Genomic DNA, 12819 nt, shown 5'->3' on the forward strand with positions numbered 1-12819 from the left:
GGTTATGGTTCTCTGTAGTTTTCTTTCTGAAATTATTTTTTTGAGAATGCCTTTTCCGATAAAAAATTATAAGCAGGTATAAGCAGAGTTTCGAATGCGCTGTGACGCTAATCTGTTAACTTTATAAGATACCTCTCGTAGAGAAACAAAATAAAAAATGACGTAGAATGTATAACATTATTATTATGCATATAATAAAATATCTGCATTAATAGATATATTTAATTATATTTGTAATAATTAAATTTATATTTTATTAATCTAAAAAGCGAATTTGCATTAAGTATTTTTAGATGTTATTTTAAATGAAATGATATAATATTTAATATATTTTCTTAAATTTTTATTATAATTTGGAAAATAAAACTTAAACCTATGTTCATACATTCCTCTCTCATTTTACATTTCGAATTCACTCTAAATTATCGACGTACAATTGAAAATCACTCTGTATATAATACACAAAGAATATTTACATTGCTTATAATTTGCAAGTATGATTGCACTAAATACAATCTCAGCTGTATCTCTGTTAATGTCATCTATCAAGTTAACATATCTAGCGATCGACGATAAATACAAAAGTGAGACGCTGCAAAACAATTCTAACACACACGGTGTAGTGTAATATAATTGATACATCTATCTCGCTTTGCCAAAATGTCGAAATCACAGAGGGGGTCTCATAGTAAAGGAGGAAGAACGCATCTTAACATAATTTAGCATTTTTCCATTGCATTTTTATAAAATGTTTACATGGGGAAATATTTACAAAAATATGAGTAGGGCATGATGAAGTGTAGAAGACAGGAAAAAGAATGAATGATTCAGTTGAGGGTACCACGGCATTGAGGAGCTCCGCAAAGGCAAGGAATTTTGTCTTCCTCCAATGGAAATTTATAATCATAAGTAATTTCTTCATTAACTCCTATCGGTTGTTTACTGTAGATTACGATCTTCTTTTGGCTTTCGATCGTGATTACTTTTGCGTAACAATTCGGCTAAAAACAAAAAGATATATGATAATTACAATAAAATATATATTACCTCTGCCTCTCTCACTTCGAGATTAATTATAATATTGCGCTTCGTTATAAGTGAAAAATTCCAGTCATCAAATTTCAATTCAGATTAAAATTTTCTCTTTTTCACATGCATACAGAATTATATATATACAGCCAGTCAAGATTAAAAAAAATGGATAATCTTAAGTAACTCACGTTGCAACTGTGATTTATGAACCTCGCCAAATTGCCGCACTTTGTCGCATCGATAATAGTATCTAAATCGATGCGGAAGAGGTAAGAACTACCGATTCCCGTGGCCTCGTATTGAGCTTCTCGTAGATCGGCCACAACCGGTCTAACCATCTGTCCAACGTACTCGATGACCATTTCATCGGCCGCGATTGGTTCCATGGCAAACAAGCCCCAATCGTGAATACCAGATTTAGCGAATTTCAATTGTTTTTTACGGAACTGGAACACGAGAGATTCACTTGTTAAAGGAAGAACGTACACGAATCATCGGCGATATTATCAATAGATGTTGAATTACGTATTCTACCTTTAATTGATTAAACTTAAGGAGATCACTGTCCGTGTCAATTCCGAAAGCTGTTAACAGCCGACGTTGATTGCTTCGTGCCTCGCGCGACAACGCCTGCATCTTGCCGGTCAACGCTTTAGAATTATTCTTTGGACCATTCATCACGCCATCACCACCGATGTAAGAGCCGCCGCTGTCCTCCACGTCGTTGCTGCGCTGTATGCTTTGAGCATAATGATGCTGTAAGAACAAAGAAAAGAAACAAGAAAATTATTTGCTGCCTTCCTATTTTGACAAAAGATTTTGACAAAAAATAGTATATTAAAACGATATATGCACGTCTGAAACTTCAAATTTTTCTTAGAAAAATGAACATTTTGTAAATGATATTTCTAATTTTTTACTTTATGTTTAGCCTTCTTCCTCATAAAACTGACAAAAAATAGTATATTAAAACGATATATGTACGTCTGAAACTTCAAATTAAAAAAAAATCGAGCATTTTGTAAATAATATATATCTAATTTTTTTACTTTATGTTTAGCCTTTTCCCTGATGTCAACTGACCAAAAGTAGTATATTAAAACGATATATGTACGTCTAAAACTTTCAATTTTCTTTAGAAAAATGAGTATATTGTAAATGGTATGTCTAATTTTTGTACTTTATGTTTAATCTTCTCCATGATGTCAACTGACAAAAAATAGTATATTAAAACGATATATGCACGTCTGAAACTTTAAATTTTCTAAAAAAAAAAAAAAAAAAAAAAAAACGAGCATCTTGTAAATGATATCACATATCTAATTTTTTTACTTTATGCTTAGCCTTCTCCCTGATGTCAACTTTGTAATATCCTTCCGTTCTAGCGCTCCCACTCGCGTGCAATCGGAGTTCGTCCCGTTTCCTCTTTTTCGCAGGGCTCGGTACATCCGTCGGCGGGTGGTCGACCCAATGCGTGTCGTTCAACCAGTAACCTTGAGTATCGTCCGCCAATAGAGCTTCGTAACTTCTTCTCAAATACTCTACGTCCTCCGCGTCTATTCCCCTAGTTAAAAACTCGTACAAAATAGCCATTTCTGACATGAGATCTCGTTCTTTGTACGTGACGGTCGGCTCTGGGACCTGCTTAGGAAGCTTGTCGTATATATAGTCATTTCGGATATTCTCCTTCTCTCCCACGTGATTCTGATGACCGCTGTGCACTTTCGTATATTTCTTGGATTTCTGCTTCTCAATTTTATGAGTATTATCCTTCGATTTTGTCAACTTGACGATCTTCGGATGTTTCACTTTCATCGCGGCTGGCGGTACGCGTATCACCGGCTCCGCAGGCTCCGGTTGTGCAGGCGGCAACGAATACGAATGTTCCATGTACACCTGCGAAGCCTGAGAACCAGGCGAGCTTGGTGTCCGCTGCCCGTTCAATCGAAGCTCGGTCTCCGCTTGATACCTGTAGAGAATATTATAATATTGATTGTTATACCATTATTGATTACTACAATTAGTAGAAAAATCATTACTTGATGAAAACTCGTTTAACCAACCTTAGTCTTCTGATTTCTAAGCTCTCCTCCTCCGAGTCGGTTGTAGGAATCTCGCTGAACATTTCGATCTTCTCGTTGTCCTTCAAGATGGGTTCATCAGTGATGTATTTTGTCGACATTGTCTGCAACGCTCGAATAATGTTCGGCTGTACAGGACCCGGACTTCTATGCCGTATAATATTATCATGCCCAGCTAGAGTCATCAGAGCTTCCGCGGCCGAATTTTCCATCTTTTGCATATCCGGTAACGCCTCCTCCTTTATTGCCGACGTTATCACCGTCGGCGCGAGTTTCACGTCGCTCTGCGTTCCCTTGTCCTCGGTGATTCTCGGCACGTCCTTCACTTCCTTGTCCAAGGTTCTGCACACGTCGAACGGTTTCTCCTCGACCACGGGCAACTTCTCGGCAATTCTCTCCTCTTCTTTGACGCTTTCGTATCTTACGGAAGAAGGTAACGAATCGCTCAGATTGTCATCGTCAATCTGCGGGAATTCGTTCGAATTTTGATCTTTAATTTTGATATCCGGCACCGGCGTTTCCCTGCCGGTCGGCGTGGGACAGTCTAGGGACCTTTGGATCGCGAGTTCCATCAGTATATCAGGATCGTCGCTATTACAAGCCAAAGGTCTATGGTCGGACATTCGGCTATCTGTATCTTGCTAAAAACAAATCCATTTTAATTAGCATACCTTGTTCAATCTGTTGCGTTTTTTTTTTAATTTTCCACTCATTCACGCTCTATACGCACCTCATCCTCGAAGCAAGCTTCTTCATCGGAACTTTCATTTGAACTATCGGAAGATTCACTGGAGCTAATTTCCTCGCTACTACTTTCGACCGACGAAGACGTGGTAGACGAGGAGGAGATGGTTGGAAGAGAAGTCAGTGGTTTCTTCGGTTTTTGTACGGGCGGTATATCCAGATCACTGTCGCTTTCAATCGTTTCCATATCGGCGTGACCCGATTGCCGGCTGTCCTCATCTTGCGGTAATGGGCTTGGAGCTTTGATCTTGCGCTGTATACAAAACACAAAATAAATATGTACAATAACGTTCAACGTTACTGAAGAAAAATATAAACAGTAATATAAAATTATTTTACCCTAAATGAAGGCATCTTTGGCATACTAGCTCTAATACCCAAACCAAAACCATCGTAATTGAATCCCAGCGGTGTTGCTTGCTCCAATAACGATGACAACCCTTGCGACTTCACGTCCTCTTTCACTGTATTATTGACAATGATATTATCGCCGCTACCCTGAGTTTGATTCTTCTCCGACTTCTTCTCGTCCCACCAAACTTCGAACAATTTGAACGCCGTGTTCTCCACCATCTTTTTATTAAAGTCTTTCTTTAGAATTTGCTTCAGTTCATTCACAACTCTGCTCAACACTCCATTGATGGTAGGTCCCTAAATAGAAATATTTCAAACAGTTTCTCGAACGAATCAATCGCGGCACAACATGCAAAGTTTCAGATCCATCAGATGCAACAATAAAATCTCACCTGCGGATCTTTTGTGATGTTATAGTTCGCCATGGCATGTAGCCGAGATTGAAAGGAGGAATAATAATTTGCCCCTTGATGATTTCCAATTGTTGCCGAAAAGGACGCCGTGTTGGGTTGATAGTGGCTCTGCAGGTAGGTTGCTCCATAGGGATACGGATACTGCGTCGGTCGTGGCCAATTGTAAACGTCATTAGAGGGATAGTGTGTCAAGTGTCCTGGGTAACCAGCTGCCGGGTACAGTTGATTCGAAGGTTCAGTCTGCGCTATTACCTAATTGAGAAAGTATTCGTAAGTGAAATAGGCATGTATACAGCAATGAATACTACATTTTTCACGCATATAAAACGGAATCTCACTTCCTCGATCTTTTCGTCCCCCGAACTCAGAGGACTCAGGGACATTCTGTCGTCGTCGGGCGGCGGCGGCGGAGGTGGTTCCTTAGGTGGCTCCGGCTCGTTGTCGTCGGGTGCCGGGCTGTAACTCCCCAACAACGCTTCGTCCTCGCTGGAACTTATGACACTACCCAAGTCCTCGTCCACGGAAAACTGACTAATGCTATTCTCGTGTGCTTTCCTCCGTTCTTTGTTCCTCTCTGCTATTTTCTCGAAGCACTGCTGGTATATTTCACGCGAGAGGAAGGGACTCGGTGGCTCCGACAGCATCTCGTTATCACCATGTTGCGATTTCTTGTCGTCCTCCGAGTCGCTGCCGAACTGTAGGAAAGGCGGTGCCATTCCGCCCGCTTTGTCCTTCAGCAACATGGCGATTCTCGTATCTAAATCCAGGGTCTTGCGCGTTTCGTCCGGAGAATCACGCGGCGTGCTCTTCGCCGTGGTGGTAGTCGTAGTCGTCGTCGTCGTCGTCTGGTTCTCCTTTTCCTTCTTCGGCGTGCTGTGCGTTTTCGCGCTGGAGGTTTTGTTGTTAATCGGCGTCACGTTAGAACCGGCACCGTCCAGATTCGTCGCGTGCGGTTGAATCGGCCAGACGGAGGTCGAGCTCGAGTATCCAGCCGATGATCCGGAGTTGTTGCTCCACCATACGTTCGAGTTCTGTTGAATCGGCATGCTCTGCGACGGTACGTTCTGCGGGATACTGGGTAAGTAGCTACTCGGAGGTTGATGGTGATAACTGCTGTAGTAGAAGTCGTAATTCGTGGCCGGGGTGGAATTTTGCGAATAATTGCTAGAATAGTTCAGTTCACTGGGCGCCGTTCCGTAGCCCAAATCACTGCCCGTACTGCCGCTCGGCGTGGGATAGTCCCTGTACTTGTTGTATCTCGAATTCTCCACGTACGGCTCTCTGCTGCTCTTCTCTATAGAACTCAGAATAGCCTTTTTACTATTTCTAAAGTCGTCCCTCTCCTCAGCGGGCAGGGGCTTCTCCACCGGCGTCTGGTGCTTCTCCGGCTCGACTGACACCTCTGGTATCTCACGCTTCGGTATCTCCTTCTCCTGCACCTTCTTCTCCACGGGTTTCTTCTCCACGGTCAGCTCCTCGAACATCTTCTTGCACTCCTCCCCGAAGGGATCCAGGAACACCCTCAACACCTTCCCCATCACAGACGTATTGTTCAACTTCTCGACGCACGCCTTGGACGCCTTGGTCGACTCGAACACCACCCTCGCTATGCCGAGATGCTTGTTGGTTAACGGATGGTAATAAATAGTGAGCTCCTCCACGGAGCCGAATTTCTGCACCATGTTTGTCAAAAATATCTTGTCGATATTGTCGTTCAAATGGCAAAACGTCACTTCCAGCGGCGGCGGTTCGCCGCAGTAATTGGAGTCGATCTTAAACCTAGGTACAGGCAGGTCGAGCTGCTCGAGCCGCGTCCAGATCCTCGTCAATTGAGATCTGGGATCCCGGGGCTGGACCTGCGGGTACGTCGGATCCCCCGGCACGGTCCCATCGTATCTACACAGTCTTGTAGCTCCCTTAACTAGAAACGGATCCACGAGCAGCTTGAAGTTCCTCTGGGTCTTCGGGGTCGGGGTCGGCGGCGGCGGCGGCGGCGGCGCGGTCGTGCTCTCCTTCTGCGAATGCGTCACGTGTCCGTGGCCGTGCTTCGACGACGGGTTCTGGCTCGTCGAGTTCTGCGACGTGCTCTGAGAGCTGCCATGGGAATGGCGATGACGATGCGAGTGCGCGTGCGAGTGCCCGTGTCCATGACCATGCCTCTCCATGCCGTTCATCGCCTCCGAGCATCATCCATTCACACGAACGTCTGTCGTAAACATTTATTCAAAACTTTACAACAATGTCAGGTTATTATTATACAGTCGCGATAAATCGACCGGCGGCGTAGAGCTTTCATTCGCACCTCTCGGCGAGACGCGCTCTGGGTCTGTCGGGCGCGAAAAACAAATACCGCGTAATGCGCGTTCACACAAATCAAATTGCAAGCCGGCGGCGGCGCGACACAATCCCTCGTACGTCACTCGGTTCATCACTTAAAAAGTAATCAACTTCAATTGCAAAAATAGGCGAATTCGTTGTCGAAACGGGAGTCGTCAGGTGTTTAGATACGCCCTCCCTCCCACCGTCAGCGACGCGGCGACGATCGGCATGATCCGAGAGGATCGGTTTCAGCGACCGCGAAGTAAAGATCGCGCTCTCTCCCAACACGCCGTAACTTAGACTAGTTCGGTCACGAGTATCCCTTTAGCGATTCCTTCCCCTCTCGCGCTCTCGTTCATCGCGTTTCACGCGCGCGAAACCACGTTAGAGAGGTTGACGACTCGGAGAAGCGGAACCTTGACAACTCGCGCTACGGATCGTTGCACGAGGACGCATCTCCTCTCTCTTTCTCTCACACACGTCGCGTGAACGTCGCGGAGGCCACCTCGCGAGGCCCCGGATCGATACGCGATCCCCCGGCGTTTTATTTATCGACACGGCATCCTCGGCAGGTCGTCAACCACGAGAGCACCCAGGTCGCGTCCTCCGTTTCGCGAACTCAACGACGCGGTCTTTCTCTCTCCCTCTCTCTCTCTCTCTCTTTGCACCTACTTGGGCCGCGCGAGAACGTCGTCGTGCGGGGGGCCCCCCTCCTTCACTCAGCGGCACATAACCTCGAAGGCGCTTCTCTCGGGCGCTCGCTTTTTAGGTTGGGTTGCTCGAGCGTCCTCGATGAGCCATTCCTCGTCGCGGGGGGGGGAGGAGGGGAAGGGGGAGGGGGAGATCCTTCGGAGGTCGGAGGCGCCGTCGACGATCCCCACGGTCGCACTGCGTCCGGGAATCAGCAAATCCCGCTGCGTGTCTCTCTCTCTCTCTCTCTGTGTCTCCTTTACCTCTCTCTGTCTCCCACTCTCTCTTTCTCCTCGCCTCGCCACTTCTGGTTAACTTCTTCCACGCTCTTTTTCGTCCCTCTCGCTCGTCCCTCCGTCTCACTCCTCACGCCGGAACCTATACGGACCCTTATTATTCAGTTCACGACGGCGCGATTTCTGTGTCTCTCTCTGCGCTCTGCCAGGCCCGGGACTCCTCCGCGTAAAACTCTCTCGTTAACGTCTTCCAAACGACGGTGCGCAACGGCGCGCGGGGCGTCCCGACTGAACTGTCCCTGACGTCCCGAGCTTGGGTTCAGCTCTGTGTCGAGCTATCGAACCGATCGTCCTCTCGACCGTCGTCCCGCCGTCGTTCACGCCACCGCTGACGGCTCTCCGGCTTTGCGAAAACGTGATGAAACGGGCCGAGTTTTTCTACGTCTCTCTCTCTCTCTCCCTGTCTCTCTCTCTCGCTCGCTTGTTGACCCGTCGCGGCACGCGCGATTCACACTCGCCTTCTCTCTCTCTCTCTTTCTCTCGCGCTCTCTTTCTTGACTCCCTTGGCGCACCTGAGCGTGTTTGGCTAGCCGTGTCTACACTCTACTCGTCGCGCACGCGAGACGCACTTTGCGCATCCCCCGTGCGCTCGTAAACTCGCTCGCGCGAGCAGAGCGGAGCTGAGCAGGGTCGACGCGCTCCTGGACGCGCAAACGCCGCGTTTCGCCTACAGTTAGATCGGTAATGTCATTTTTTGTTTTTCTTAAAACGTTCTCTCTCTCCCTCCCTCTCTCTCTCTCTTCTAATTATGAGATTAATTATTCCTATTTCGGGATGCTTTTGACTCGTTTGATACCTCCCCTTCCCCCTCCCTTCCTCCTGCACCTTGCGAAGGTTATAACGCGGGGCCCTAGAATGACTTCGATCAAACCAGATCAAACTCCGATTAAACTTACGATTCAATCCGGCGGAACTGCTTACAGAGCTAGATTTCTATGCGAGTTATTCATGATTTCGTATGCCGTACGTGCGTATTTCGATGTGTGATCTTTTGACATGTATACTTATATATATTTTATACATAATTCTGATTTATTAAACGTTCGATATTTCACTTCTTCTTTTTCTTCTTTAGAAGGAGACGGCTTTCTATATCCTGGCTACTAACTCCTTACTTAAAATTGGAGTTAATATGCTCCAAAAGCTGACGTTAGCATGGCATAAATAAAATAAATTCTATCTTCAATTCAGACCTGAATTATGTAAATTGCATAGAACGGACTCTTTCCTTTGCGACAGATTCTTCAGTCCTATTTCCGAACACACACGTAAAGTGTGGATACGCAACGCACGACTCTCGCATGCAATTAGACGCGTAGCCAATCACGTTTCAGTCTTCTTGTTACCCGCGACAGCTGATTGGCAATTACACGGACTACTCATTTGATACAATTTTGAATCTCGATCAATCGATGAATCGTGATAATCGTTCTTTACTGAATGTTCTGGAGCTGTTAGGTCTGGAGCACATAAAATGAATAATGAGACATAAGCATAGCATAAGGCGGCTAGACCAATGAGCAGCCAGCATAAAGTCGCCATACTGATTTATATAAGATTCTTATTGGTCTAGCCGTCTTATGCCATGCTTATGCCGCATTATGCACTTTATGTGCCCCGGACTTTAAAGTCGAGAGCACAGATTTTTGCATAACGCAAAAGATATATTGCATAAGAAAATCAACCAATCAGAGTCCTTCATTTCGTACTCTGATTGGTTGATTTTCTTATGCCTTATGTCTTGTGCGTAAGTCCCGAAACACAATAGGAGTTGTAAGCCTTAAGCCGTAAGAAACTAACCAATCGCAGTTGAATTTTAAGAGAATAATGGATTATGATTGGTCAATTTCTTACGGCTTAAGGCTTACTACATCTATTGGCTGCGTTCCGCAAAGCGCATCATGCGCAAGATTTATCTTTTTATCTTTGTTTAACATTTGATGAACAACAAGGACACCATGATATATCATGCGCATGATGCGCTTTGCGGAACGCAGCTATTGTGTTTTGGGACTTATGCAGCGTTAGTGTCGGTCCACAATAAGGACTTAAAGCCTTACGCCGTAAGATATCGACCAATTACAATCGATTATTCTTCTTATATTCGACTACGATTGATTTATTTCTTACGACTTAAGGCTTAATGTGGACCTTCCTCCTTCCCATCCTTATTGTGGACCGACACTTATGTATATCAAAATCTGTGCTCCCACCTTAAAGGCCGAGACACAGACTTTTGCATAACGCTGCACTGAGAAAAAAAATTGGTTGAAAAATGCAAAATTTATTTTATTTTACCAAAATATTTAGTCCGATACGTTCAATTAAACGTTACTACGATGACACAAGATAATTTGTTATTACTATAAACAAAAGACTATTTTTTAGCTATTTTGTTTCAACAAAAATTTATCGTATTTAACTCAACCTTCTGTTCAAAATATACACTATTTATTATCCCCAACAACATCGTTTAGTCAGTTTAATACTTGGAATTTAAACAAATATATTACTTGGATAACTAAATAGCATGCAAATACAAATAAATACTACTAGTATTTCGAACAAAATAATTTAATTGAGTTGGTTCAGGTAATTCTTAATTTAAAATTTTTGATAGTTGACATGAATGAACTATACCTTTCTTTGTGCAACTAAAGAATTGTTAATTTAACTATTGGATCAAACAACTATACAAATTTAGTTCGTTCAATAAATTTTTTTCTCAGTGTGCATAAAGGTGCGTTCCCACTGAGCGCGTCATGCGTCATCCTCGTGGTAAGCCAACATTCGATAATCTGCCGCATCGACATTATTTCTCGTCACTAAAGGTATAATATTTTTGAATCGCCATTGGCAATTATATGTTAATTATATGTATGATCTAATAATATACGTATCGAAAATATAAATCTAAGTATGCTTATAAAAAGATTAACACTTTACTTATTTAAAAAGATCTATATATTCTCATATTTCAAAATATGATGTTCTACCAAACAGTATCTCATGTTCATTTCAATTGATATGCAATGTAATAAAAGTAATAAAAGGTCTGCATTGCGGATATTTTTACAATGTTAAATCTGAAACGACGTTATTTAATTTCGACCGATTAAAGTTAGGAAACTTTGCATAGGAAACGCTGCCAGAACTTGACGAGATTGTGAGAGGAAAGACTCCTAATTGTCTTTTCTCTCACAATCTCGTCAAGCTTCAGCAGCGAGATTCTAATAACATGCTAATTGAATGCTACAATGTCCAGGATGGAGTCGAAGATGGTTGAAGAGAGGCCACAAGAGTGAGCCACAAATAGTTCATACATTACACTCACCATATGAACTATTTGTGGCTCACCCTTATGACCTATGTGCAATCAGTCCAGATCAGTTTAGAGTTTTGATGAGGTCATCATCATCTTCTTTAAGTTGCCTATGAATTTCAGATTCCCTGACGAGGTCTTGACGAGGTTTCAAGGCAGTCGTTACCTGAAGGTTATTACCTTGGAAACATCATTTAATGGCGAGCCCCCTTCGAGTTTAGCAGTACGCCTTCTCGTATTCAATATACACCTGATGGATGTACATTCATCACTACCGATTTCCGTTCCTTTCACCGCGCCAGGAGACTGTGATGTATGCTCACTGAATCCCACTCGTCTCGCCGCGCGAGGAGGTGGTGGTGTATGGGTTTCCACTCGTCTCTCCGCGGTTCAGGCGCTCGTGCTACACTCCTCCGTGCCCTCGTCAGTGTTCGGCACCGGCAGCGGACGTTGATCAGTTGATGTGCCACCTGCAGCCGCTGCGGCACCATCAGCTGTTCGTTGCTCGACGTGTCGCCGCTCAACGCATGCGCCCAAAACTGCGCCAGAACTCCCGCCGGAACTTGGCTGCTTTAGTGCTTTCATTAGTTTCATTAGGGGTGTGGTTGTCATTATATACGTAAGCATGACTGGGAGAGGGTCAGTCAAATTTTGACAAATAAATACACGGGTGGGGGGGGGGGTTTACGTAATTGGGGTTTCAGAAATTCTGACATTTGCTTACATGGTGAAGGGGGGGGGGAGGGGGGTACAAAATGGCCAAAAATATACTTACGTAATTAATATATGGACGGCCCCTATATACTTGGATGAATGGACATGAGATATTATGCCGTGAAAATTCTAGGAGATTCCAGAATCACTCTGCCACAGACGTCCATCTCAGACCGTGGCTCGCGGTCGAATCAGTTATCAGGTCGAATCGATCCTCTCTTTTGGACTATTGCTTCTTTTTCTTCTAGATAGGCGGCAGCTCCCACGCAATGAGTAAAAAGATACAGGAGGGAGTGTACTCGACATTTTAGAGATAAAAAGAATCTTCCTTTGTATAAAATTCCGGATCGCGCGGCAAATTACGCAATAAAATGGGATGTTTTGATTGGTTAATTCGAGTGACGCGCTCAGTGGAAACGCACCCTAAAGCCCGTATCAGACTAAAGAATGAGATTGAAATGGAATTTGACCAATTAAAATAAAGTTCACTAAATTCGAGATTGGTTTTCTTTCTTCTAATTGGTTAAATCCCAATTCAATCTCAATCTCAATCTTTAATCTGATATGGGGCTTTAAGCCGGTATCAGACTACGCATTGGAGATTGAGATTAACATTGAGATTAAGATTGAGGTTGAAGCTCAGCCAATGACAGCACAGTAGACTGAGATTGAAATTGAATTTTGGAAATTAGAATTCCGTCTATTTTTTCAATCTTTAATCTCAATCTTGGCCAATGGCTTAACGACTTTTTGGTCACGTGATGACTACTGACATTTTTACCGAGAATGATGAAGCAGATAGAGGTTAAGTTCGTACAATAATAAACGTGCAATTAAATTTAATGCACAGGTAA

General features: G+C 43.9%; 1 protein-coding gene across 2 annotated transcripts; it reads right to left on the reverse strand.

Moving 5' to 3' along the window:
• Positions 1-328: 328 nt before the first annotated feature.
• Positions 329-9118, reverse strand: LOC105451542 (histone-lysine N-methyltransferase SETD1). 2 transcript variants are annotated; one of them, XM_011692053.1, is made up of 10 exons: positions 7616-9118; positions 4963-6830; positions 4604-4876; positions 4197-4508; positions 3844-4110; positions 3096-3754; positions 2365-3001; positions 1567-1788; positions 1221-1478; positions 329-1001 (listed from the first exon to the last, which is right to left on the reverse strand). In XM_011692053.1, exons 2-10 carry the CDS (start codon positions 6796-6798, stop codon positions 828-830), a joined length of 4638 nt encoding a protein of 1545 aa, XP_011690355.1. In that variant the 5' UTR covers positions 6799-6830; positions 7616-9118; the 3' UTR covers positions 329-827. The 2 variants fall into 2 exon arrangements, with proteins under 2 accessions (XP_011690355.1, XP_011690356.1); XM_011692054.1 differs by having other exon boundaries at positions 4963-6853.
• Between the last annotated feature and the right edge of the window lie 3701 nt (positions 9119-12819).

This window comes from Wasmannia auropunctata, unplaced genomic scaffold, assembly GCF_000956235.1.
Source record: "Wasmannia auropunctata unplaced genomic scaffold, wasmannia.A_1.0 LD336050.1, whole genome shotgun sequence".
NCBI classification, from domain to species: Eukaryota; Metazoa; Arthropoda; class Insecta; order Hymenoptera; family Formicidae; genus Wasmannia; species Wasmannia auropunctata.